Here is a 26363-nt window from a genome sequence, read left to right as displayed (position 1 = left end):
TCTCTGGCTAACCACTCTATGCCTCTCATCATCTTGTACATCTCTATCAAGTTACTTTTCAGCCTTCTTCATTCCATTGAGAAAAGCCCTAGCTCTCTCAACCTTTCTTCATAAAGATACATCTGCCCTACACCCTCCTAAAGCTTCCACATCCTTCCCATAATGAGGCAACCAGAACTGAACATAATATTCCAAGTGTCGTCTAACAACGGCTTTATAGATCTGCAGCATAATTTTGAGGCTCTTAAACTACATTCCCCAGCTAATGAAAGCCAACACACCATACGCCGCCTTAACGGCCCTATCAATTTGGGTGGCAACTTTGAGAGATCCATGGGTGTGAACCCCAACACCCCTCTGTTCCTCCACTCTGCCAAGACTCTTGACTTTACCCTGTAATCTGCATTCAAATTGGACCTTCCAAAATGAATACTTGACACTTTTCCAGGTTGAACTCCATCTACCACTCCTCAGCCCAGCTCTGGATCCTGTCAATGTCCTGTTGCAACCTCCAACAGCCCTCCCCAATATCTACAACTCCACCGACCTTCGTGCCATCGGCAAACATACTAACCTACCCTTCCATTTTCTCATCCAAGTTATTTATAAAAATCACAAAGAGCAGAGCTCCCTGAACAGATCCCTGCAGAATACCACTGGTCACCAAGCCCCAGACTGAATACTTTCCATCTACTATCACCCTCTGTCTTATGGGCCAGCCAATTCTGTATCCAGTAAGCCAAATTTCCCTGTATCCTATGCCTCCTTACTTTCTGAATGAGCATACCATGGGGAACTTTATCAAATGCCTTGCTAAAATCCATATACCCCACATCCACTGCTCTATCTTTTTCAATGTGTTTTGTTACGTCCTCAAAGAATTCAGTAAGGATTGTGAGGCATGACCTGCCCCTCACAAATCTCTAATCAAGCTATGCTGAAGATCGGCAATAACTGCTGGCCCAGCCAGCAACACTACGTCCTATGAATTATTTTTTTTTAAAAACGTGACAGATTTGTAAGTTCATCTTCTGTTTCAATTGCGGTTTATTTAAAATTCTACATTTTGAATGTAGTAATTCACAGCTGTTCCAGAACATTCTACCTTACATTTGAAGTAGAGTATCAGAATTTATGGTTGTTAATACTTAATATAAAGGAAGGTGTTACAAAATCAAAGATGCCCAAAAAACATCCAGTGCATTCCGAAATGGCAAATGAATTTTAATATCAATAACCGTGGTAATGATTTTGGTAGGAGATACAAAGAAACCATCTATTTCTTGGAAAGTTAGTCTAAATTGATGAGATCTAGGAAAGCATATCCATAACTGATTAGAAGTATCAACACTGGTGAACAAAGGAATAAATAATGCAATAAAAGTTACGTTTTAGAATTGATTTAAAAATAGGATTTAAAAGCAGAGAATAAATTAATATACACTCAGATTTGGCCATATTTAAAGTACAGGCTGAGTATTAAGTATGTATTTTAAGTAGAATGTAGGTGCATTGGAGGAAATGCAGAACAGATTTATAAGTAGGACACCAGAATTGAAAGTGTCCATCTATCAAGAAAGACTGATCAAACTGGTACTCTTTTATATTATTTCTGGAATTGGGAAGACTGGGAGTTGTTTAAAATGAAGGGGCATTTTCATTATTACATGACATTTACAAAACAGAATTGATCATTTGTTCTGACTGGTCAATGCATTGTTTATACTCGATTGAGTCATAGAGAAACAGACCCTTCGGTCCAACCCGTCCATGCTGACCAAATATCCCAACCCAATCTAGTCCCACCTGCCAGCACCTAACCCATATCCCTCCAAACCCTTCTATTCATATACCCATCTAAATGCCTCTTAATTGTTGCAATTAAATCAGCCTCTACCACATCCTCTGGCAGCTCATTCCATACACGTACCACCCTCTGCATGAAAAAGTTGCCTCTTGGGTCTCTTTTATATCTTTCCCCTCTCACCCTAAACCTATGCCCTCTAGTTCTGGACTCCCCGACTCCAGGGAAAAGACTTTGCCTATTAATCCTATCCATGCCCCTCATAATTTTGTAAACCTCTATCCGGTCACCCCTCAGCCTCCGACACTCCAGGGAGAACAGCCCCAGCCTCTCCCTATAGCTCAATTCCTCCAACCCTGGCAACATCCTTGTAAATCTTTTTTGAACCCTTTCAAGTTTCACAACATCTTTCCGATAGGAAGGAGACCAGAATTGCATGCAATATTCCAACAGTGGCCTAACCAATGTTCTGTACTGCCGCAACATGACCTCCCAACACCTGTACTCAATACTCTGACCTATAAATGAAAGTATACCAAACGTCTTCTTCACTATCTTATCTACCTGTGACTCCACTTTCAAGGAGCTATGAACCTGCACTCCAAGGTCTCTTTGTTTAGCAACACTTCCTAGGACCTTACCATTAAGTGTATATGTCCTGCTAAGATTTGCTTTCCCAAAATGCAGCACCTCGCATTTATCTGAATTAAACTCCATCTGCCACTTCTCAGCTCATTGGCCCATCTGGTCAAGATCCTGTTGTAATCTGAGGTAACCCTCTTCGCTGTCCACTACACCTCCAATTCTGGTGTTATCTGCAAACTTACTAATTCTACCTCTTATGCTCTCATCCAAATCATTTATGTAAATCTGAATGTTAGGTTTTCTGTCTAATAACTTGAAAGCCTTCTGTTACAGCAATGATGTAGAAGAAAGATCTCTAGTTTGAGAGGAATCTTAATTTAGGGAATATGTAAATAAGGTAGCCTTTCAAACAAAAATTACCAAACTCAGAGTTTTATTTACTTGTAATGTGGGGAAAATTGGAATTTGTGGCCAAGTATATATTCTGTCCAATAATCATTGTGTGTGTAAGGGGAAGCTAGGCAAGTATGAAAAAGAAAGAAATAGATGGAAAGCTCAATCAAGTGGAATACATTGAGGTAGTTGAAGGGTCATATGGAGCATTCAAATGGAATAGATCTGAATGGTTTCTTTCAGTTTTAGAAAATATTGTATAATTCCTAAATAGTGTAACATATACAATTTAATGCTTTGGAGATGCCGGTGTTGGACTGGGGTGTACAAAGTTAAAAATCACACAACACCAAGTTATAGTCCAATAGGTTTAATTGGAAGCACACTAGCTTTCAGAGCAACGCTCCTTCATCAGGTGAAAGCTCCGAAAACTAATGTGCTTCCAATTAAACCTGTTGGGCTATAACCTGGTGTTGTGTGATTTTATTTTTAAACAATTTAATGCAGTAGTTTAGGACATATTGGTGTGCAAAAATTCCTAAACTACTGCATTGATTTGTGTTACACTATTCTGTGTGAATATTTTAATTCCTTTTTTTTTACAGTAACCTGGTGAAGTGCATTTGTTATTGTATCATTGCACTGATGGGAAGGGAAAAAATCTAGAGAAGCATTTTAGCCAGGTTTCTTGTGGAAAGAAAAAGGAGAAACTATTGGTTCACAGTCCATTGTCACCATTTATAGTGAAGCATGGTGAGAAACTTAAGATTTTCATGTACATAGTGAACTAAACAAGTAGCCCTTTTAAATATGGATAAGAGGAGCTGACTGGCCTAGTGGTTTTATTGCTGGGCTAGTGGTTTTATTATCCTCGTGCCCCAGATAATGTTTTGGGTTCAAATTTTGCAACAGCTGGTGATGGAGTTTGAAGTCAACAAAAATCTGTAATTAATGACCATGAGTCCATTGCCAATTGTCGGAAAATGCTGTCTAGTTCACTAATGACTTTTAGGGAAGAAAACTGCCTGTATGTGAATCCAGACCCACAGCAATGTGTTGATTCTTAACTGCCTGATGGGCAATAAATGCTGGCCTATCCAGCAAAGCCCATAATCGAGTGAATGAAATGAAAAAAAATTCCAACTTGGGTTTTTAGATTATTGAAGGTCAGAAACAAACCTAATTCTTGGAATCTAGTACTCTTTTCTGTCAAAAAAAAGTCTCTCAGCAAGGTGAGAAGATATTTACTCTGTGACAAATGATTTTCCTTATAAAGAAACATTCTTGCCTCCTCCCCCAAACCCACATCATCCCTCAGGCTGGAGGGAAGGTCGGAAGTCAAGTGATCCAAATCCAAATCATGTTTGTTGCTTTCTGGCCTCTTGCCTGATCCATTAATAGCCTATGATAGTATTTTGAATTGGCAGACTAGCAGTCAAAAATTGATGACCGGCACGTAGATTGAATTATTTCAGAATTCTTAACTGCTCAGAAAGTTTTGGCAATAAATTTCAAATTACTGTCTGCATATACAGAATTAAGTTGAATTGAATCGACCTTTACCTCTACTTTTATAATAAACGAATCCTTTTGTATGTGTGTTCTGATCACGAACTGCTCACCACAAAACTCATGTTTATTATTCAATTAAATTAATGGATGGTTGTTTTCCAAAAATACAATATTCAATTTAAAATGTATTAATTTACCGAAACATCAACGTTTGTACCCATAGTTAACTGTGTGTGTTGTGGTTAAAGTCTCATGGAAAGTCAACCTCTTTATCCCATGGGATTTAACCAATATTAGCAATTTATTTTTTCATGGAATGTACTTTTGCAATCTCTCTTTTTAATAGTATCAATCCTGTTGCCAAGTGCTTCTGAAGAAAAAAATACTATAGATCTGAAATGTAACCTGTTTTCTCTCTCTGTAAGGATGCTTATTTCATATGCTGACTTTTACTTCTGCACTTTTTTCTCTTTATATCTCACCTAGCTCACTTGCATCTTTTAATATCTGTCCTAATCCATTGTTGTTTTTTGGTTCTTTACTGGGTTTTTTTTAAAACTACAAATCTGAAGTCTTATTGCATTGTTGCCACTTCACTAATACTGAGGTGTTAATGGAGGAAGGTTTTCAGACCAGTATATTAGTTTTAAAATGGTTATGGAATACAATAGGTCTGGTCCACAAGTAAAAGTTCTTTGGAATGAGGCCAATTTTGATGGTACTAAACAAGAATTTTCAAAAGTTGATTGGAAGACCCTGTTTGCAAGTAAATGAATGTCTGTCTGGAAAATGGGAAGATTTCAAAAGGAAGATAACAAAAGTTCAGGATCAGCATATTCCTTATAGTGTGAAGGACAAGGCTGGCAGGAGCAGGGAGCACTGGATGACTGGAGATATTGAGATTCTGGTCAAGAAAAAGGAGTTATACATGAGAAATAGACAGCTGAGATCAAGTGAATCCCTTAAGGAGTATAGGATTACAGTTAAGAGAAAATTGGAAGGGCAAAATGAGACATGAGATTGCTTTGGCAGATAGGGTAAAGAGATTTGTACAAATGTATTACAGGCAAAAGAGAAACTAGAGAGAGAATATGGCCCCTTAAAGATCATTGAGGCTGTGTAGTGTGGAACCACAGGAGATGGGTGAGATCCTAAATGAATATTTCTGGTCAGTATTTACTCTGGAGAAAGACATGGAAGCTAGGAAATAGGAGAAGTGAAGAGTCCACGTTATAGAAGAGGAGGTGCTGGAGGTCTTAAAACGAGTAAAGGTTGATAAGTACTCAGGATCTGATAAAGTGTAACACAGGACATTGTGGAAAGCTAGGAAAGACATTGCAGGGCCCCTAATGGAGATATTTGTATCATCAACAGCCAGGAGTGATGTGCCAGAACAGGGTGGCTAATGTTGTGCCATTATTTAAGAGGCTGCAATGAAAAGCAAGGGAACTACCGACCAGTGAGCCTAACATCAGTAAGTTGGTGCAGGGTATTCTGAGAGACAGGATAGGGCTGATTAGGGATAGTTAGCATAGCTTTGTGTCTGGGAAATTGTGTCTCACAGATTTGATTGAGCTTTTTGAAGAGGTGATCAAGAAGATAGATGAAGGCAGAACAATAGATGTCTGCATGGACTTTAACAAAGCCTTCAACACGGTTCCGCATCATAGGCTAGTTAGTAAGGTTAGATCATATGGAATCAAGGGAGATCTAGCCAATCGTATAGAAAATTGGCTTGATGTGAGGAGACAAGGTGGCGATAGAGGGTTGTTTTTTAGACTGGAGGCCTAGGACCAGCAGTGTGCTGCAAGGATTGGTGTTGGGTCCATTGCTGTTCATCATTTATATATAAACAATCCGCTCGAGAATATAGGAGGAATGGTTAGTAGGTTTGTGGATGACACCAAAATTGGTGGTATTGTGGACAGTGAAGAAAGTTATCTAAGAGTACAACGGGACCTTGATCAACTGTGCCAGTGGGCTGAGAAATGGCAGATGGAGTTTAATTCGTATAAATGCAAGATGATCCATTTTGGTAAGACAAGCCAGAGCTGGACTTGTTCAGTTCATGGTAGAACCGTGGGGAATGTTGCCAAACAGGGAGACCTAGGGTGCAGGTACATAATTCCTTGAAAGTGGCATAACAGACAGACAGCATGTGGTGCAGGCATTTGGCATCAGTCAGAGATTGCGTATAGGAGTTGAGACGTTATGTTACAGCCGTACAAGACATTGGTACGGCATCATTTGGAAGACTGCTATTGTAAGGCTGTTATTAAACTGGAAAAGGTGCAAAAAAAGATTTGCAAGGATGTCACTGGGACTAGAAGGTTTCAGTTATAAGGAGAAGCTGGGACTTTTATCCCTGGAGCGTAGGAGGCTGAAGGGTGACCTTACAGGAATTTATAAACTTATGAGGGGCATAGATAAAGTGAATAGACAAGGTCTTTTCAACAGGATAGGAGAATCAACAACTATCATTCAAGACAGCAAGTTGGTGACGGCAGAGTTCCAGCGTTCCGACTACTGAGCCCGAGGCTTGTGTACTTTCGTCTGCTTTGCTTTTTTTTCATTTTTCTGATTTTTCTTTTTACTTTTTTTTCTATTTTCTTTAAAGTCTTTTCTCTTGCCTTTTTGCCTTGGTTACAGCAGCATCAGTGAGAATGGGCCCTGTGTGGAATGGTGGATGAAAATGACGGTCTGGGCACAGGAAGTGGAAAGGCCAAGCAAGTTTTGAAAGAGGAAGTGTCTGGTGCTAGCAATGCCAGGATGAGGCGGACACTGCTCCATCCAGCCCAAGGTCTTCCGACGAGAAAGGAGCAGGTCCCGGGTTTAATCCTGTAGTTCAGATTCGCAGGCTGAGCTGAGGCTCCAGGTGCATGGCTAGGCTTGGGAGCCTGATGGTGATGTAACGATGGCGGTAAATTTGGTTACAATACAGAACTCTGTGGCACCTGCATCAATGCGGTCGGCCCAGTGTCAACTCATGGCAGCAGAGTGCGATGGTGCCAGCAAGTGGCAACTCTTTGTTCCAGTGGCAGCAGCACAGTGAAGTACAATTACAGCAGTGTCATTGGTTTAGCAGCCGGAACTCGAGGCACTGCGGAGAAGGAACCCGGATCCAGGCCCATGGCTGAGCTAGAAGTAGGAATTGTTCCAAAGACCACCTAACTTTATTGAGATAAGAATATAAGGTGAACTTTATTGTTTTATTTTTCTGGCTATATATTCTGTGTTTTAAGTTGGTGCTGTGGATTGGCAACAATGAACAACACTTTTCACTATAGTTGTAATAAATAAATAAATAAAATCAAATAATCTAGAGGGCATAGGTTTAAGGTGAGAGGAGAAAGTTATAAAAGGGATCTGAGGGTAGTGCATAGATAGAACAAGCTGCCAGAGGGAATGATAGCAGTGGATACGCTTACAACACTTAAAAGAAATTTAGACCACTGCATGGCTAAGAAAGGTTTAGAGGGATATGAGCCAAATGCAAGCAGATGGGACTAATTCAGCTTAGAAAACCCTGTCAACATGGAGGGTTGGGGTGAAAGGGTCTGTTTCTGTGCTGTATGATTCTTTAACTCTGCTCATACTACACAACATTGGATTAAGCATTACCTTCACCGACACTTGTATCCGTCCTTGATATGCATACAAGAAGGGATGCCAAATTGGTTTTAAGAAATTGGTTCCCGTTTCAACCTTTCTTCTGTTTTTGTCCCACTTAGTAAGAAGATAATAAAAATCTCAAGGAATAATGCAGCTACTCATGCTTCTAATTTGATGGCAAGTCTTTACTTAATTTATATCCTGTAATTTGGAGGCCTGTATTAACACCTATTATCACAAGCTCTTTTTTTACCCTTGACTCAGAATCTTTTCATGGCATGCATCAATGCCATTCTTCTTGCTGCAAAATTGGGTCCAATAAAATTGTCCAACTTACACACCAGAATGTCCAGAAAATGGAAATTGAATAATTGCTACTTGAATGGTGTTAGTTGAGGGAAGACTGTTGAATTTGAACCTCTCGCTTTAAGTAGTATAAAGTGACTTCTTGTGTCTGATTTAAGAGATCATCAATCGTGCAGCACTTCCTCAGTATCTCATTGAGGTGTTACCCTAAATTATGTGGTCAAACGCTAGAAGAGAATTTGAACCCAAAATCTATTAATTATGGAGCAGAATTTCTGTGAATTGAATCAAGCTAATCCATATGGTTACGATACTCTGTAGTTAATATTTGTCTACAAAGCTAGATTTTTGTTTTGCTGACTTGATTCAGAAGATATAGTATTGTATAACAGTTACAAGAACTTGAGAGAATAATTCTGATTCTTAACAAGAGATTAAATGTATTTGAAATGGTGAGGAAGGCCATACCAATGGCACAGAATCCAACATCGTATCTGTTTCTGATTAAAGACTACTCAACTGGCTCACGCTCACAAAACTCTTTGAGTTGATTCCACAATTGGACAGTATTTGCTCGGTAATCCTGATTAAGCTAAATATTACAAAGACCGCAGTTTAAGATTTGATGTGGCTCACATTTGCCACTCTTGTACATGAAATGACTCCACAGAGGCCAGTGTTCTGTCACCAAGTTACCCTGTATTTACACATGGAGAGTCCTTGCCACTGATACAACTCCTTCAGAGCCACTCCTTCAGACAACCTGAAACTTCTTTTCTTTAAGAGTAAACAAGAGGTCAGACACTCCTATTTTCCCCCCCCCCCACTACCATCTACCAGCAGTACGAAACTTATTTTTTATTGAACAGGCTGTCCGACACTCCTATTCCTCTTTATTTTAAATTTTTTTCTTTACTCCCACACTACCGCCTAATTGCGGTAGTGCTTAAAAACTTATTTACTTTTTTTCTTCCTTTTTTTACTTTTTTTTTCTGAAGTGCAACCAAAAGCAGAGGAAGAGGTTTTTAAGAAAATCAAAAAGGGAGTGCAAATGCTCACACACAATATATACATGGTGCACAGACTCCACAGCACCACAGAACAAATAGTTGGACACTCTTGTTTTTTTTCTTTTTTTTACCCCCCCATACTACCGCCTAATTGTGGTAGTGCTTAAAAACTTTTTTGTGTGTGCAGGTGTGAGACACAGGTGCACAAATCTTTATTCAAATTTCCACCACCAGGAAGAAAGGAAACACCCGAGTGGCCAGTGAGAAGCAGTGCCCTTCACGTCAAAGGGCAATGCTGTGTGATCAAACAGTGAAGGGGAGGGCAGGGATTAAATCAAAATAGTTGGAGGGGGAAATAATGCACTTCACTCCCTGCGGCGCCCACCTCTCCCTGATAAACTCCAGGGTGTTGGTGGACACCGCGTGCTCCTTTTCCAGAGACACCCGGGCTCTAACGTAACCGTGGAAGATAGGCAGGCAGTCGGCCCTAACGACCTCCTCCACGGCCCGCTGCGTGGACCTGTTTATGGCCAGTTTGGCCAGGCCCAGGAGCAGACCCACGAGGAGGTCTTCAGACCTGCCCTCCTCCGTACCGGGTGCCCGAAGATCAGGAGCGTGGGACTGAAGTGCAGCCAGAAACAGAGGAGGAGGTTTTTGAGAAAATCAAAAAAGGAGTGCAAACGCCCACACCCGATATACACATGGTCCACGGACTCCACAGTGCCACAGAACAAGCAGTTGGACACTCCTCGTTTTTTTTCTTCTCTTTATTTACCCCCATACTACCACCTAATTGCCGTAGTGCTTAAAAACTTCTTTTCTTTTTTTTATCTTTTTCAACCCCCACCCTACCGCCTAACTGCGGTAGTGCTTATTTTTACTCCAGCACCCATGTTGTGTGTGTGCAGGTGTGAGACACAGTGAAAGACACAAGATGTATGAATCTTTATTGAATTTCCACCACCAGGAAGAAAGGAAACACTCGGGTGGCCAGTGACAAGCAGTGCCCTTCACATCAAAGGGCAATGCTGTGTGATCAAACAGTGAAGGGGAGGGCAGGGATTAAATCAAAATAGAGTTAGAGGTGGAAATAATAAAACTCCTTTTCTTATCTGTCAGCCAGTTCTCCCTGATTGGGGCTATTAATTTGGTCCAATCAGGGAACTCATTCTCAGTGAGGTCCACCTGGCTAACCTTGTTGCAATTACTACATTACATTGTGGAAGCTACATATAAATGCAATATTTGACTTAGTATTATTCATAGTATAGTAAGTACAATGATAATACTATGAAAATTTTCTTTTGCAAGCAGTATAGGCAGATCATATCAAACAATGGCATACAGATCATGAGGGAGGCACAAGATTAAGACTGCATAGGAGGTTCACAAAAGCAAGGCCAACATTAGATTTGAAATTAGAGAGGTCCGTTCAGCAGTCTAATAAAAGAAGGGAAGAAGCTATTCTTGAACCTGTTGGTGTGTGTATGTGTGTTCAAGCTTCTATCTCATCTGCCTGATGGAAAAGAGTATTACCGAGTTGGGAGGTGTCTTTGGTAGTTTTTCTGTGGCAACGAGAAGTATAGATGGTGTCTGCAGATGGACATTTGGCTTCCACAATGGATTTGGCTGTGCACACAACTTTTTGTAGCTTCTTATGGTCTTGGGCCGAGTAGTTGCCATACCAAGCCGTTATGCACCTGGATGGGATGCTTTTTGCGGTGCATCTATAAAAGTTAGTGACAATATATTGCAGGCTGAGCATACACATTATGTGTCTGTTTCAACTGCTCAAAAGAGGTGGCAGCCATTCAGAGGAATGAACCAATCAGAGTCAAGCTGCCTGGTTTAAATTGAGCTTAGCAATTAACTACCAGTCATCATCTAACGGGTGCATTTTCCATGCATTATCTCAACCAAGTACAGTCTGACCAGTAGCCAATCATCGTCCTTGTCTAATTGGCATTCCTGATGGTAGTAAGATGAAAATCTCTCTGTGTCTTTTGTTTTTCAGTAATACTCCAGTTCTGTATGACCAAATGACTATAATGTGTAATGCTGAAATAGGGAAACCCATAATTTGGATGAACGCTAAAAATCACACAACACCAGGTAATAGTCTAACAGGTTTAATTGGAAGCACTAGCTTTTGGAGCGCTGCTCCTTCATCAGGTGGTTGTCATCATGAATGTTGTACATGCTCATGCTGGTATATAGCCTTCTGAAATATTCACGAGCTACATATTACACAATGTAACTTATTTCCATGGTATAGTATGAGTCAACATGACAAAGCACTATTTATTTCCACATTATGGCAGAAGGAAACTATTTTAGAAAGATATTGTCTTACAGCATTTATTATAACCATCCCATACTGAGTATACAAGTCTCTGAACTATTTGCTTATTCTGTTAGCTTTCTTTTTTACCAACTTTATCAGTAAGTGCAAAGTAAACACCAGCATTGGATGCAGTATTAGCTTGTATTATATATTGTGCTTCAGTTGCTGTAAACAAATTTGCAGCAAAGCATTGACCTTCAGTACAGAGTGATATTTATAGTGTGATCAGATTGCAAATGTCATCTTGCTTCTTAAGAAATGTGTGCTTGTACGCTAGTTGATTCTTACGAATGAAAGATGCAGCTATATTAATCAAAGTAGTAATGGAAATGTAAAATAAGGTTTGGCAAAAATCATCAGCTTTTTGTTTTATTTAGTACCTGAGAAGGTTAATGATTAGTATGATTGGAAATCAGGGTGTATCTTTGCAGTTGAAATTCAGTTGGATTAATTTTGTATTTGAGTCATAAAAACAAGATGCTATAAAAACTTAACGGAGACAAAAAAAACTGCAGATGCTGGAATCCAAAGTAAACAGGCAGGAGATGGAAGAACACAGCAGGCCAGGCAGCATCAGGAGGTTGAGAAGTCAATGTTTTGTATATAACCCTTCTTCAGAAAAACTTAACACGCTAGCAGGATCGGTGAAGAGAAATGGAGATTATGTTTCAAATCCAAGATGGTTCTTTGGAACTGAAGAAAAGTACAATGTAAAACAAAAATAGAAATTGCTGGAGAAACTCTGGAGAGAAGGCAGAGTAAATATTTTGGGTCCGGTGACCCATCTTCAGGACTGTCCACAGATGTGGCCAGAACTGCTGAGTTTCTCCAGCAATTTCTGTTTTTCTTTGATTTCCAGCATCCACAGTTTTTTTTATTTTAGGAAGTGTGATGAGTTTTATGCTGTTGAAACATTTTAGAGCCAGGGAGGCAGACTAAAATGAAAAGCTGGGATACGCTGTAGAGGATGGGAGAAATGAAAAAAACAAAGATGTCATGGAACAGAAGGTGAAGGGAATGCTAATGTTTGTAGTAAAGAACTCCAGCATTGATCAAAAATTATTGTTAATAACATTATAATGAACATGCAAAATGCTAATCCTGATTTTTGCCATAGTTACTGGCAGACTTGTTTACAGTTTCAACAGTTAAGGAAAGCGATGGCCTAGTGGTATTGTTGCTAGACTATAAATCTGGAGACTCAGGTAATGTTCTGGCAACCCAGGTTTGAATCCTGCTAGAGGAAATGTTGGAATTTGAATTAAATTTTTAAAAAAACAAAACCTGGAATTAAGAATCTAGTGATGACCATGAAATTATTGTCAGAAAAACTCATCTGTTTCACTAATGTCCTTCAGGGAAAGAAATCCTTACCTGGTCTGTCCTACATGTGACTCCAGACCCACAGCAATGTGGTTGACTCTCAATTGCCTTGTGAAATGGCGTAGTAAGCCATTCAGATGTACTAATTGCTGCAAACTATCCAAGGACAACATGGCACAGGCAATAACTAGGGACAGGCAAGAAATGCTGGCCAGCTAGCATTGTCCATATCTTCCAAAATCAATACATAAAAATTGCTTTAATTTTGAATTTACAGTATTTTGCTTTTATGTTAGTATTAGGATATTTTTAGAAAAAATTAATTGACACCCTTCAATAGTTTTTTAAATGCTAACCTCTTACTGTTGAGATTTCTGGTTTGACAGGCAATGGCATTGATGAATTTAAAGTTTGGAAAAATAGTTAAATGCATTGTAATATGGTGTTTACATCCAGAATAATATTTTAATTTGGAAAACAATTATTTTCACAGCTTTTAAAGTAAAGTCTTACCTGCTTCACTGAATTGCACTACTCTAACAAATATTGGTGTGTATATTTATGGAGTAGCAAATTAATATTATGGGTCACAACCAGATTTGCTTCACTAATGGTCAATTGTCTAACTGCCATTTTTGGGATATTGCTATCTGCAAGTTGTCTGTTGTCACTATCAATTGTTTTGCACTCTGTGGCATAAAGAGCTAAAAGCCAGTCTAAATGAAAACGCTTTGCTCCCCTTCTAATTTAATGTCAATTCTGACACCAAAAAAACTGATGTTGGATATTGTGGTGGAAGGGAATTAGAAAATAGCTGGGAACAGGGCCCAGGCCTGGCATGCTGTATTTGATTGCATTGTTTTTGTTTTTGCAGTCGAGATTCAAAGTGCATGAAGATTGCCCAAATACATTTTATCTAACCACTTTCCAGTGTGAATCCATATAAGGAGTCAAATCCCGCACAAAAATTGAGTGGCTATTTAAGATGCCTGTTTTTACAATCCGACATCAGGAATCTCAAATATTTAATTCCCTTTTCATTTTCATTAGGTCGTGATAATGCATGTGAAAAGACTTCTTTTATGTTCTTACGAAAGGAGCTACCAGTTCGATTGGCCAACACCATGAGAGAAGTGAACTTATTGCCTGATAACCTGCTCAGCAGACCCTCTGTGCGACTCGTCCAGAGCTGGTAAGTGAATACCATATGTGAGAGATGAACAGGAATAAGATGAAATGTGCTCTAATACCAGTGCAGAGAAATTTCTGTACTTGGAATCTATTTAAAACTCAATTTTTGTGCAGAGTACATTAATGTGGTCACTGGTAAAGCCATGCACTTGGGAAATTGTATTAAAATTGTATTAAAATTTATACATGAGCAATTTGAACGTAAGGCTCATTGATATCAACAGATGACTCATTTTGTCAACATACATCACACTTTTAAAGGTATATGGTAGAAAAACATCAATTTATTTTCTTTATCCTGTGTAATTTTTTCTGACATGATTGTCCCACAATAAATATGGGATGCAATAATTTACATTAACTGATATGTCATCTATTTCTAAGTGTAATATCGTATGGACATTTCAGATTTCAGATTTTAAATGAGAAATTAATTGGCATTAAGTTTCACAAATTTTTCTTTTTGATGTGATTCTTTTAATAGTCAAATCAATATGCCTTAAGTATGTTTATACTTTTTTCACATTCAGAACGATAAAATTCTCAGTTCAGAATCAAAGTATTTTTTAGGATATCGCCTTTTCAGCAAATACTAATTTTAAAATGTGAGCGGAAAGTGTGCTGTTTGTTTAATAATAGTCTTGCAAACTAAAATGAAAGCGACAGAACTTTTCTTTCAAGTTTTTCAGGTACTTGCTTATGTCTCACCAAAAGTGACATTTTAATCTTGTAGTGGTAAACCATATTCTTTCTTTTTTTGTGTCTTTCATTCACTGGGATATTCCATAGAATGACAGGCGGAGAGAAAATTTCATTGCATTGCATAATCTTGTGGTTATGTGATAGTGCGTGTGTTATTTCACTTCTGCAGCTGTTTGCCAACATGGCAGAGTGTTCGTGGAAGATCAGAAGCTACACTGCACTATAGTCCAATAAGAATTTCAAGAATTGCATTGTCCTGTTGTATTCTCTCTAATCTGGACATTGAAAAAAAAATAATGCTTTGCATATCAAAATGTGAAGAAGAGTGCTGGTGTTCAACACCTTGCTCACAATGAAGAAGCTTGGCGGGGGGAGAGAGAGAGAGATGAGCACAGACACTTTACTTCAGCAAAATGGTCCTTTATTTTGTGACCTAACTATTTTGATTGTGAGTCTGGAGGACATTGTCAAACCTGGTTTTAGGATTGCACCTGGTCTGGAGTTGAGCAACTGTGTATTGCAGAGAGACCCTCAAATAAGGGGAAAGCCATTTACTTGCGCATGCAAAGTGCCTAGTGTCTTTACTAAAATGGCCGTTAGCAACTTCCAGCTCTTAATTAACATGCAATTATTTCAATTGTGTTGGGGTTGGAAGTTTAAAGACATCTGAAGACAGTCACGGGGCTATCAGATTTCTCAGTCATGCTTTTACAAAAGCTCGATCTTCCATGACTGACCAAAAACTGAGTTCCAGATGTTGGTGCATATGAATATTTAACTGATTTAGGATTGGACAAACATTAGCAGGACATTTTAGAGAGAAGCTGGAAGCTTCAGGAGTAGATGACTTTCCATCTGTGACTGTCACCTAGGCCCTTTATACCATGGAGGTTAAAAAAATGAGAGGCAATCTGATTCAATCATGGGACCTCCAGACTGTGGAGTCATAGTTTCAGAATAATCAGTTGACCATTTAGGAAAGAGATGAGAAATTTCTTCATTCAAAGAGTTATGAATCTTTGGAATTCTCTAAGCTCCCCTCAATCCCCTTTTCTTCATCGAAGAGTGTACTCTGATAGGGGTTGAAAGATTTTTTGGGGGTACTGGGGAATTATGGGTTTATGATTTTAAAAAAAGCAAGAAGATAAGATTGAAGTATAAAATCAACCATTATGTTATTGAATGTTGGTGCAGACTTGCATTGCCAAATGGCCTACTCCAACTCCCAGTTTGTTTGTTTATATGTACATTGTGAATTGCTCATGTTAAATTAGAAGTGCTATGAGGAAATGCACATTCTTCCAATTCATAACTCCAGTCAATTCCAAGAATGCATTACTTACACCAGCATTCATACAGGTATACAGTTTCCTGAGATTCAAAATAATTTAATCTAAATGTTTTGGTACAGTGAACTAAATAGGAGTAAAATGTGATACCATTAGATCTTGAGGTGGTTCTGTCAGCATACCAACCTCACAAGAGGGACATTGACCTTGAAAATTGTGCTGCTTCTAAGATCTATAGATCCAAGGTATATATTCTTGTCTCACCAAATACCACTGAAGGCACCTACCTAGTATAGTAAGTTGTTGTCTGAGGGATTTGTCAAAAGTATTACCGAGCACTAGTACCCAGGCAAAGAAGATTGACGTAGTGCATGGAGAAAGTTGGATACGCTTTCGGGGTCTTTTGTAACTTTGTGAGAGTTGTGAATTTGGGTGCAGCAGTGAGTGAAAGGTTTGTTTGAGATTTCAACATAATGTACTGTGTGTACTTGCTGAGGTTGGGCATTGTGAATTCAAAGGATTCCAGTAAGGCTTTTATTGAACTCCCAAAATATCTTTTCATAAAATGATTGCAACTCCCTTTTGTTTTCCTTATTCTTTATTCACTGGTTTAGCCAGCAATTGCAGTAATTTTAATCAACCTGTTGGACTAGGATGATTCCTGGTCTGGAAGGATTGTCTTATGGCAAAGGCTAAGTAGGTTGGGATTCTACTCCTTGATCTTTTTGAAACATATTCTTAAGGGGCTTGACAGCATAAATGTTTTAACTAAGTCTGTCTCTTGCTCAATGGATTAGCATGATCGGCTGTTAAGCATAAGGCTGCTGGTTTGAGGTCACCCAGGAACTAATTTCTCATCATTTAAGGGCAGCACAGTGGTTGGCCAGCGACCCAGGTCCTGAAGAAGGGCTCATGCCCGAAACGTCGATTCTCCTCCTTGGATGCTGCCTGACCTGCTGCGCTTTTCCAGCAGCACATTTTCAGCTCTGATCTCCAGCATCTGCAGTCCTCACTTTCTCCTAGGTTCTAACTTCAGGCAATTATCTGTGTGGAGTTTGCCTATTCTCCTCATGTTTGTGTGGGTTTTAACCAGGTGCTCAGGTTTCCTGCCACAGTCCAACCATGTGCAGATTAGGTGGATTGACCATGGTAAATTGCCCCATGGTATTTGTGGATGTGCAGGTGAGGTGGTTTTAGCCAAGGTTAATGCAAGGTTGTGGCAAGAGGGGTGGGTGGTCAGTGGGTCTGGGTTGGAAGCTTTTTGGAGGGTCAATGTAGACTCAATGGGTTAACTCGCCTCTATCTGCACTGTAGAGATTCTGTGACATGCTGTTACACACCTCAGGACCAGATGGGCTTGAACCTGGATCTTCTGGCTAACAGATGGGGACAATACCACTGCACCATTTGACCACAAGAGCAGCAATTGTAACCTTTCCCAAACTGTCCTTGAACTAAACTGCTTGCTAGGCTATTTCAGGATGCAATTAAGAGTCAGTCATTTAACTGTGGGGCTGAAGTCACAGATACGGCAGACCAGGTAAGTTTAGCAGATTTTTAATATTTACAAATTGAATTTAAATTCTACAAATGTCATGGTAGGATTTGAACTCATGTTCCTGGAATATTAACAAACAAAAACCGAAATTGCTGGAGAAACTCAACAGATGTGGCAGCATCTGCGGAGAGAAAACAAATTTAATGTGCCTTGTACCAAATACAACTGTCAAACTTTAACTCTGTTTTCTATCTGTAGATGGTACAAGACCTGCTGAGTTTATCCAGCAACTTCTGTTTTGGTTTGTTTCAGATCTCCAGCATCTGCAGTTCTTTGTTTTCTTTTCCTAGAACATTAGTCTAGCTATCTGGGTTATTGTAGTTATCACTATACTACCATCTCCCCAAGGGAATTGGAAAGACGTAACCAGACAACACAAGGAACCAAGGTGTCATAGCTGCTGGAATGTTGCCTTCATCTGGTTCTCAAATAAATGGTCACCAATTGAAGTCTGGTCACTGTCTGCAGTTGACTTGTTAACAGCGGAAACAAAAACATTGTGGTTACATCATATACTTTTGGAATTGTTAAAGAGGAGATTTAAGTACAGAGAAACACATTACTATTTGGGAAAGAGGAAGGGCATCCAAAGAAAGAATTGTCTGAATAATGGAGGTTACAATTAAAAATATAGTAAAGAAGCTGAGTATAAAAATATTAGAGAGGAGGTTGGAAGAGGCAGTGAAAGGGGCAAACAGCTCAACAAAGAACAAAAAGATGTTGTGAAACTTGAAACGGTTCAGAAAAGATTTACAAGGATGTTGCCAAGGTTGGAGGATCTGAGCTACAGGGAGACGCTGAACAGGCTGGGGCTGTTTTCCCTGGAGCGTCGGAGGCTGAGGGGTGACCTTATGGAGGTTTACAAAATTATGAGGGACATGGATAGGATAAATAGGCAAAGTATTTTCCATGGGGTGGGGAGTCCAGAACTAGAGGGCATAGGTTTAGGGTGAGAGGGGAAAGATACAAAAGAGACCTAAGGGGCAACGTTTTCACGCAGAGGGTGGTACGTGTATGGAATGAGCTGCCAGAGGATGTGGTGGAGGCTGGTACAATTGCAACATTTAAGAGGCATTTGGATGGGTATATGAATAGGAAGAGTTTGGAGGGATATGGGCCGGGTGCTGGCATGTAGGACTAGATTGGGTCGGGATATCTGGTCAGCATGGACGGGTTGGACCGAAGGGTCTGTTTCCATGCTGTACATCTCTATGACTCTGATGTATTTACTTGGTTAGTTCTTTGCTCAAAGGCAAATCCAATTCACAGTAACACAATCTCCACCACAGATGGGGAAAGGAATCAAGTCCAGAATCCATTCAGCTAGCCTGGAGTGAACCTCATGATGGTACTAATCTGAACTAGACCAGTTGTCTGTCTAATCAATCTGAGTTCAAGGCAGTGACAACTTTTACAGACTTTTATCTTATGGGGCTATGGATAGTGATGGTACAAGCTCCAACAATTTGTTTCCGACATTTGGAAATTCTCCCACTCTTACCCCCTACCCTTGATTATGTTGGAAGAAATTACATGTTAATAACCAACCCATTTGGCTGTGTTACGTACACATCTTCAGTGACTATTGAGTCTCCCCTCAGATGTAGGCATGCTTTCCACTGTGCCACAAGACTTCCAAAAATATTTGAAAAGCGCATAAATATAAAGTTAGTCAAAGTCAAGATGCAACTAATTAGCAAATAAAAATGGGGTTCAGCAAAGGCTTGGGGTTGAGGCTTCAACCATCTCAGATTAAAATCTGCTTTGTGCTTGCCAGCTGCTTTGCATGAATGACCCTACATCAGAGCTTAAGAATCTGCATTATTTTGTTATGCTATTTAATTAGTACCATGCATCTGTCTTCACTAGAAAGGAGAATGCTGCCAATAAAGGAAGAGGGAGTAATGATGTTGGTTAAGATAAAAATGTAATTAAAAAATCCAGTCTTCAAAAGTTGAAATATCATATGAATGAGATGCATTTGAAGTCACTAAGGGCTGTTTAGGTGGAAATTGCAATGGCTTTGGCCACAGTTTTATAATTCTTTGGTGTATATAGGATGGTACTGGACAATTGATCAACTACAAATATTAAACCTAAACAAATGGAAGGAATAAGCTTTGCGACTAGAAGCCAATCAACCATCACTGTTTGGAGAAATATTTGCAGACAATCATGGACAAAATGAATTTGCATTTGATGAGGGTGGGATAATGATTGGAAGCCAAGAAAAAATTGTGAAAGGCAAATTGTATTAATATGACTTCATCAATTTTTTTTTGAATTAATAGAAAAAAAATGGGGATTTTGCTGTTGATTTGTATCTGAACTTCCAGCGCATGGTACAGCATGTAGATCTGGTAAAATTGGGATTAAATGAACAGTGGATTCTGAATTGGGAAACGCATGGATAGCGGACAGTACTGCTTTTTTTGGTACTTCCCAAGGACTTTAGTAAGATGACTTTTTGATAACATTAATTACCTGGATGTGGATATACAGAATAGTTTGAAAGTCTGTGAATGATACAAAGCTTAGAAAATAATGGAATAAGGTATTATCCTGGGGTTAAGTAGGAACAGGGATCTTTTAGAATGTTTCTACCAAAGTCCTTGAGGATAGCAGGATTGTTGAAGAAGAATTGTGAAATACATGGAATCTTTGCTTTGTTAATAAGTGTAGAATACTAAAGCACGAATGCTGTGGTCACCCTTTATAAGGGTTTAAAATGATTGACAAGAGAATCAGATACAGCATGTTGCGTGGTCTCCAGTGCACTGCCTGAAATGGTGGTAAAAGCAGATTCAATAATAATGTTTGAAATAGAATTCACTAAGTAGCTGAAGGAGAGAGAAAATACAGAAAAATAGAGGAAGAGCAAGGAAGTGGGAGCAATTAAATAACTTTACCAAAGACCACAAAATATATGAGCATTCTGCCCATTGAGTCTACTCTGCCAAAAGATCATGGCTGATATGTCCCTCAAACCCATTTTCCTGCTTTCTCCCTATAATGTTTGATCCCCTTACCAATCAAGAATCTAACAATCTCTGTCTTAAAGTTTCTCACTGACTTGGCCTCCATAGCCTTCTGCAGCAATGAATTTCAGAGATTCACCACCTTCTGACTGAAGAAATTCCTTCCCTGTTCTTGGGGATTGTCCCTTCACTCTGATGCTGTTCCCTGGTGTTCCAGGCTCTTGTCTTAATGGAAACATCTTCTCCAATTCAAGGCCTCTTGGTACTTAATGTTTCAATGAGATCTGCCAGCATCCTTCTGAACTCCATTGAGTACAGATCCAAAGTGCTCAACTGCCCCTTATATGACAAACCCTTCATTCCCATCCTTCATTGTTGCACACCTCCTGCAGATGTTCTCCAGCACCAACACATCCTTCCTTAGATATGGGGTCCAAAACTGGTCAAAATATTCCAAATGTGGTCTGACCAGGGCATTTTACACCCTCAGCAGTGTATCCCTGCTTTTGTGTTCTAGCCCTTTTGAAGTGAATTTTAACATTCCATTTGCCTTCCCAGTTGTCCATTAAACACACGTTTAGACATTAAGAAAATCCTGAACTAGGAGTCATAAATTCTATTGTGCTTCAGATTTCCAAAGTCTTTCCCCATTTGGAAAATAGTCTATGCCTCTTCTTCCTATCAAAATACACATCACGCTTTCCCATATTAAATTCCAACTGTCATTTCTTTACCCACTCTCTTAGCCTGTCCGACTCGTTCTGCAGCCTCCTCACTTCCTGAACACTACCTCACCCTCCACCTACCTTTGTATTAAATGCAACTGAAACAACAATTCCTTTATACAGATAATTAATGTATAATGTGAATAGTTGTTGTCCCAACACTGACTCCAGCAGAACTCCCCTGGTCACCAGCTGATAAAAGCCCCTTTATTGCCATTCTCTGCCTTCTGTAAGTCAACCAATCCTTTATCGATGCCAGTGTGTTGGCTTTAACACCATGGGCTCTATGTAGCATCTTGTCAAAGGCCTTCTGGAAGTATAAATAGATTAAATCAGTTGGCATTCCTTTTATCTAACTTGCTTGTTACCTCCTCAAAGAATTCTAACAACAGATTTATTAGGCATGACCTCACCTTGGCAAAGCTGTGATGACTCAGACTTGTTTTATCATGCACTCCCAAGTATCTCATAGTCTCATCCTTAATAACGGACACTAAAATCTTACCAATAACCGAGCTCAGGCCAACAGCCTGCAATTTCCCATCATCTGTCTCCCTCCCTTAAACAGTGATGTTACATTAGTCATTTCTTATCTTCTGGGATTCTCTGTGCCTCGATAATCTCCTCAGCTTTCTCTTTCAGAACACTGCGTTGTCCATCTGGTCAGGGCGATTTAGTCTTCTTCAGACCTTTCAGCTTCCCTAGCACCACCTTCGTAGTGATGGTCACTACACTAACCTCTACCCCTTGACTCTGCAGGGGTTCTGGTATGCTACTGATGTCTTCTACCATGAAAACTGATGCAGAGTTAGTAGTCAGTTCCTCCATCATTTCTTTGTTTCTCCTTACTACATCTCCAGCCACCTTTTCCAGAGGTCCAAGTTAAATAGGGGAAGGCTCAGGAGAGGTCCTTTAAAGTTTCCAGAACAAGTAATAAGACAGAGTATGGTAAGGGTCAGGAATCTTAACTTTAGGCACAGCGAATAAGGGGACAACAATGAGAAGCAGGGCAGTCAATGCAGCACTGAAGGTATTGTACTTTGATGCGCACAGTATACGAAACCAGGTAAATGAGTTTGTAGTGCCGATTGAAATTGGTCGATACAATGTTGTAGGCATCACAGAATTGGCTGCAAGAGTATCAGAGCTGAGAACTAAATGTTCAAGGATGAGCATTCTGTCAAAAAGGCAGGTAGTTGGCAGCCTGCCTTGTTAGTAAGAAATTAAATTTAATTGCTAGCAAGAAGTGATATAAGATTGAAAGGTATAGAATCTGTGTGGGTAAAGTTGAAGAGCCACAAAGCGTGGTGGGAGCTGACAAGGTGGGCGGAATAGCCTCCTTTTGTGCTGTGACTTCATTTACAGATGGCAAGAGCTTGACCCTTGCTGAACCTCAAATGCCAGTACCAAATTACTGATAGTGATATGACCCTGAACTTCCAGTCACAGCTTGCCCATTTCTCTCCCTATTTGACATTTTATCTTTTATGGATTTAAGTCTGCCACTCTAATTTTTCTTTTTAAACCTTTGTTGTTTTCTATGTCCATGTCAAGTTTCTCTGCAGTTTATCCTTCCTCCATTCCTCATGGAACATCTAGACTGAGAAACCTGTCTTGGTTGATTTGCCTGCACCTACAAGGAAAATGAAATACAGTAAATTTTTCAACTGTGCTTAACTTGTTTTGAGATTAGTTAAATTACTCCATTTTAATCAGTATTTGGCATATTAAGTGGAATATTTTGCCACAAACATTGAAAACCTTGTTGTAACGCAACTTGTTATGGTGTGACCATCAACTAAAATCATTTTTTTATCACCTCTTTTACAGGTATATGCAAAGTTTTTTAGAGCTGCTAGAGTTTCAGAGCAAAGGGCCTGAAGATCCTCCTGTGTTGAATGAGTAAGACTCTGAATTGTTTTTTATTTCTATCAAAGTACTACATGATTAAGAAACTTTCAGTTGACAGTCTATTTTCTTTTAAAAGCTGTCTTCTGTTCTTGCATTCCACTTATTGATGTGTGACTGAACAACATTCAAAAATCTGTAATTTGGCCAGAAATGTCTTCTCCTTCCTAATCTATTCTAATTGTGCTGACAACATATTTTTGACTTCCAAAATATGAGCTTGTGCACGTTTTGATTACACTTTCTGAACTGTCTTGAATTGCTGCTGAAGGTTTCCTGAACTGCCTTAAGGTAAAGTAATAGAACATAAGATACTATTTTGAATGGACTTATGGCAAATTTGCCATGTCGAAATAGTATCTTTTCCTTTTTTGAGTTGATTTGCATTGTTAAGTTAACACCTTTCATAGAGTGTACTGTTTTTATGCGTCCGATTCCTTTTGCCTGCATTTGGAAATATCTCTCCTTTTCTGCACTGCAATTCTTCTTTGAGCTCCACCTACATCCCACTATATATCGGGCATTATACTTGCTTGTACTGATATACTCAGAATTGCCTCCAGTATTCCAGTGCAGTTTAGAAAACCTTGTTGTGATGTTGATATAATCCTGAACTTTCTAATACGACTGAAAATTTTACCTTTTTGCACTCTAACATGGAAATATGTCCCAAGATGGTGAATTCCCAAAGGGTCAGGTAGCCTGAAATAGAAACAAAAAGGCAAGACTACTACAGAGGTATTTGGCCTTCAGTATGAGGATGACCATTCAAATTTGAGGTGGTGATTGATTTTTGAAGCAAAGTAGTTCAGTTACTACAGAGATGATGGGTAACTGCAGTTTGGAATGAATAATTGTACAGACAACATGACTTTCAATACGCTTAAATTTACAAGAATAGCAGTAAAAGATTATTTTTTTAAAATTCATTCATTTGTGGGATGTGGGTAGTGCTGGCTGGCCAGCATTTATAGCCCCTCCCTGTTTGCCCTTGAGAAGTTGGTGGTGAGCTGTCTTCTTGAACTGCTGCAGTCCACCTGCTGTGGGTTGACCCACAATACCATTAGGGATGGAATTCCAGGATTCTGAATGAGCGACAGTGAAGGAGTGGCAAAATATTTCCAAGTCAGTATGGTGAGGCTTGGAGGGGTTCTTGAAAGTGGTGATGTTCCCATATATCTGCTGCCCTCTTCCTTCTAGATGGAAGTGCTCATGGGTTTGGAAGGTAATGTCTGAGGATCATGGGTGAATTTCTGCCATTCCTTTTGCAGATAGTACACACTGCTGCGACTGAGCATTGGGGTTGAGGGAGTGGATGTGGTGCCAGTTAAGTGGGCTGCTTTATCCTGGATGGTGTCAAGCTTCTTAAGTTCTGTTGGAGCTGCACTCATCCAGGCAAATGGGGAGTATTCCATCACACACTTCGTTTTTGCTTTGTGAATGGTGAACAGGCTTTGGAGTCAGGAGATGAATTACTTGCTGCAGTATTCCTAGCCTCTAACCTGCTGTTGAAGCCATCATTTATGTGATGAATCCAGTTGATTTTCTGGTCAATGATAACCCCCAGGATGTTTGTCGTTGGAGTTCAGTGATGCTAATACCATTGAATGTCATGGGGCAATGGTTAGATTCTCTCGTATTGGTGTTGGTCATAGCCTGTCACTTGTCACCCCAAGCCTGGATAATGTGCAGATCCTGTTGCATTTGAAAATGGACTGCTTCTTTACCTGAGGAGTCACAAATAGTGCTGAACATTGTGCAATCATCGGCAAGCATCCCCACATCTGACCTTATAATGGTGGGAAGGTTATTGATGCAGCAGCTGACGATGGTTGGGCCTCTGACACTAACCTGAGGAACTCCTCCAGAGATGTCCTGGAGCTGAGATGACTGACCTCCAACAACCACGACCATCTTCCTATGTATCAAGTATGACTCCAACTGGCAGAGAGTTTGCCCCCTCATACCCATTGATTCCAGTTTTGCCAGGGCTCCTTGATGCCATGCTCGGTTGAATGCAGCCTTGATGTCAAAGGTGGTCAATCTCCCCTCACCTCTGGAATTCAGCACTTTGTCCATGTTTGAACCAAGGTTGTAATGAGGTCAGTAGCTGAGGGCCCCGGTGGAATCTAAACTGGGTATCAGTGAGCAGGTTATTGCTGAGCAGGTGCTGCTTGATATCACTGTTGATGACACCTTCCTTCGCTTTACTTATGATCGAAAGTGGACTGATGAGATGATAATTGGCCAGGTTGGATTTGACCTTATTGTGTACAGGATGTAACTGGGGAATTTTCCACTGTTGGATAGATGCCAGCATTTAAACTGTTCTGGAACAGCTTGGCTGGAGTGACAGAATGTATTATGGATGTGGGACTTCAATGACCATCACAGAGCTAGTCTTGGAGCACATCTGCTGTCAGAACCAGTTTTGCATTCGAGAGAGGCTGTGGCCATCAACAGAATTGTATTCAATCATAATCATGCATCTCAACGTCCCGACACATCCCTCACTCCATTATTACCATCAAGTCATGTGCCCAACCTTGATTTAAAAAAAATAGAGCTTGCCACAAGGGCAATACCATAAGACTACATTCATGCTAAACATGATTTGCAGATGCTGATGTTGGACTGGGGTGTACAAAGTTAAAAATCACACAACACCAGGTTACAGTCCAACAGGTTTATTTGAAAGCACTAACTTTCAGACCGCTGCTTCTTCATCAGGTGATTATGGAGAATCATCTTTTAGAATGACCATGTTGGTTTCAGTTCTTTCATAAGTAAATCACAAAGCCTTTTTTAAAAGTTATGTTCTCAAGTGTACTTTAAGAATTGGTGTCATGTCAGCCCAGATAAGATATTGAAGGTGTTAACTTCCTGTGAGGCCGTCTGTGCCACAATGGTCAGACTGATTTTAATGTAAAAAATGGATTTACAGAAAAGGTTTTACGATTTACATACGAAAGAACTGAAACCAACATGGTCATACATCACACTGCAAACGTTTTTGCTATAAATTTCGCCCCCCCCCCCCCCACCCCCCCCAACTCAACTCCTCTCCTCTCCTCCTCCTCACTCCTCCTCCTCCTCCTCCTCACTCCTCCTCCTCCTCCTCCT

At 39.8% G+C, this 26363-nt stretch overlaps 1 protein-coding gene across 2 annotated transcripts in view; it reads left to right on the top strand.

Annotated features, from left to right (window-relative positions):
• The window catches only part of LOC140486214 (pyruvate dehydrogenase (acetyl-transferring) kinase isozyme 3, mitochondrial), a 71752-nt gene that overhangs the window by 3861 nt on the left and 41528 nt on the right, over positions 1–26363 (top strand). For both annotated transcript variants that reach the window (XM_072585041.1, XM_072585040.1), the window contains exons 2-3: positions 13940–14081; positions 23163–23234. In XM_072585041.1, coding sequence (XP_072441142.1) covers positions 13940–14081; positions 23163–23234 — 214 coding nt within the window. The remainder of the gene's footprint in view (positions 1–13939; positions 14082–23162; positions 23235–26363) is intronic.

Source organism: Chiloscyllium punctatum, chromosome 15 (genome assembly GCF_047496795.1).
Source record: "Chiloscyllium punctatum isolate Juve2018m chromosome 15, sChiPun1.3, whole genome shotgun sequence".
Lineage (NCBI taxonomy): Eukaryota > Metazoa > Chordata > Chondrichthyes > Orectolobiformes > Hemiscylliidae > Chiloscyllium > Chiloscyllium punctatum.
Note: the sequence above shows the minus strand (reverse complement) of the source record. Positions and strands in the feature narration are given on the sequence as shown.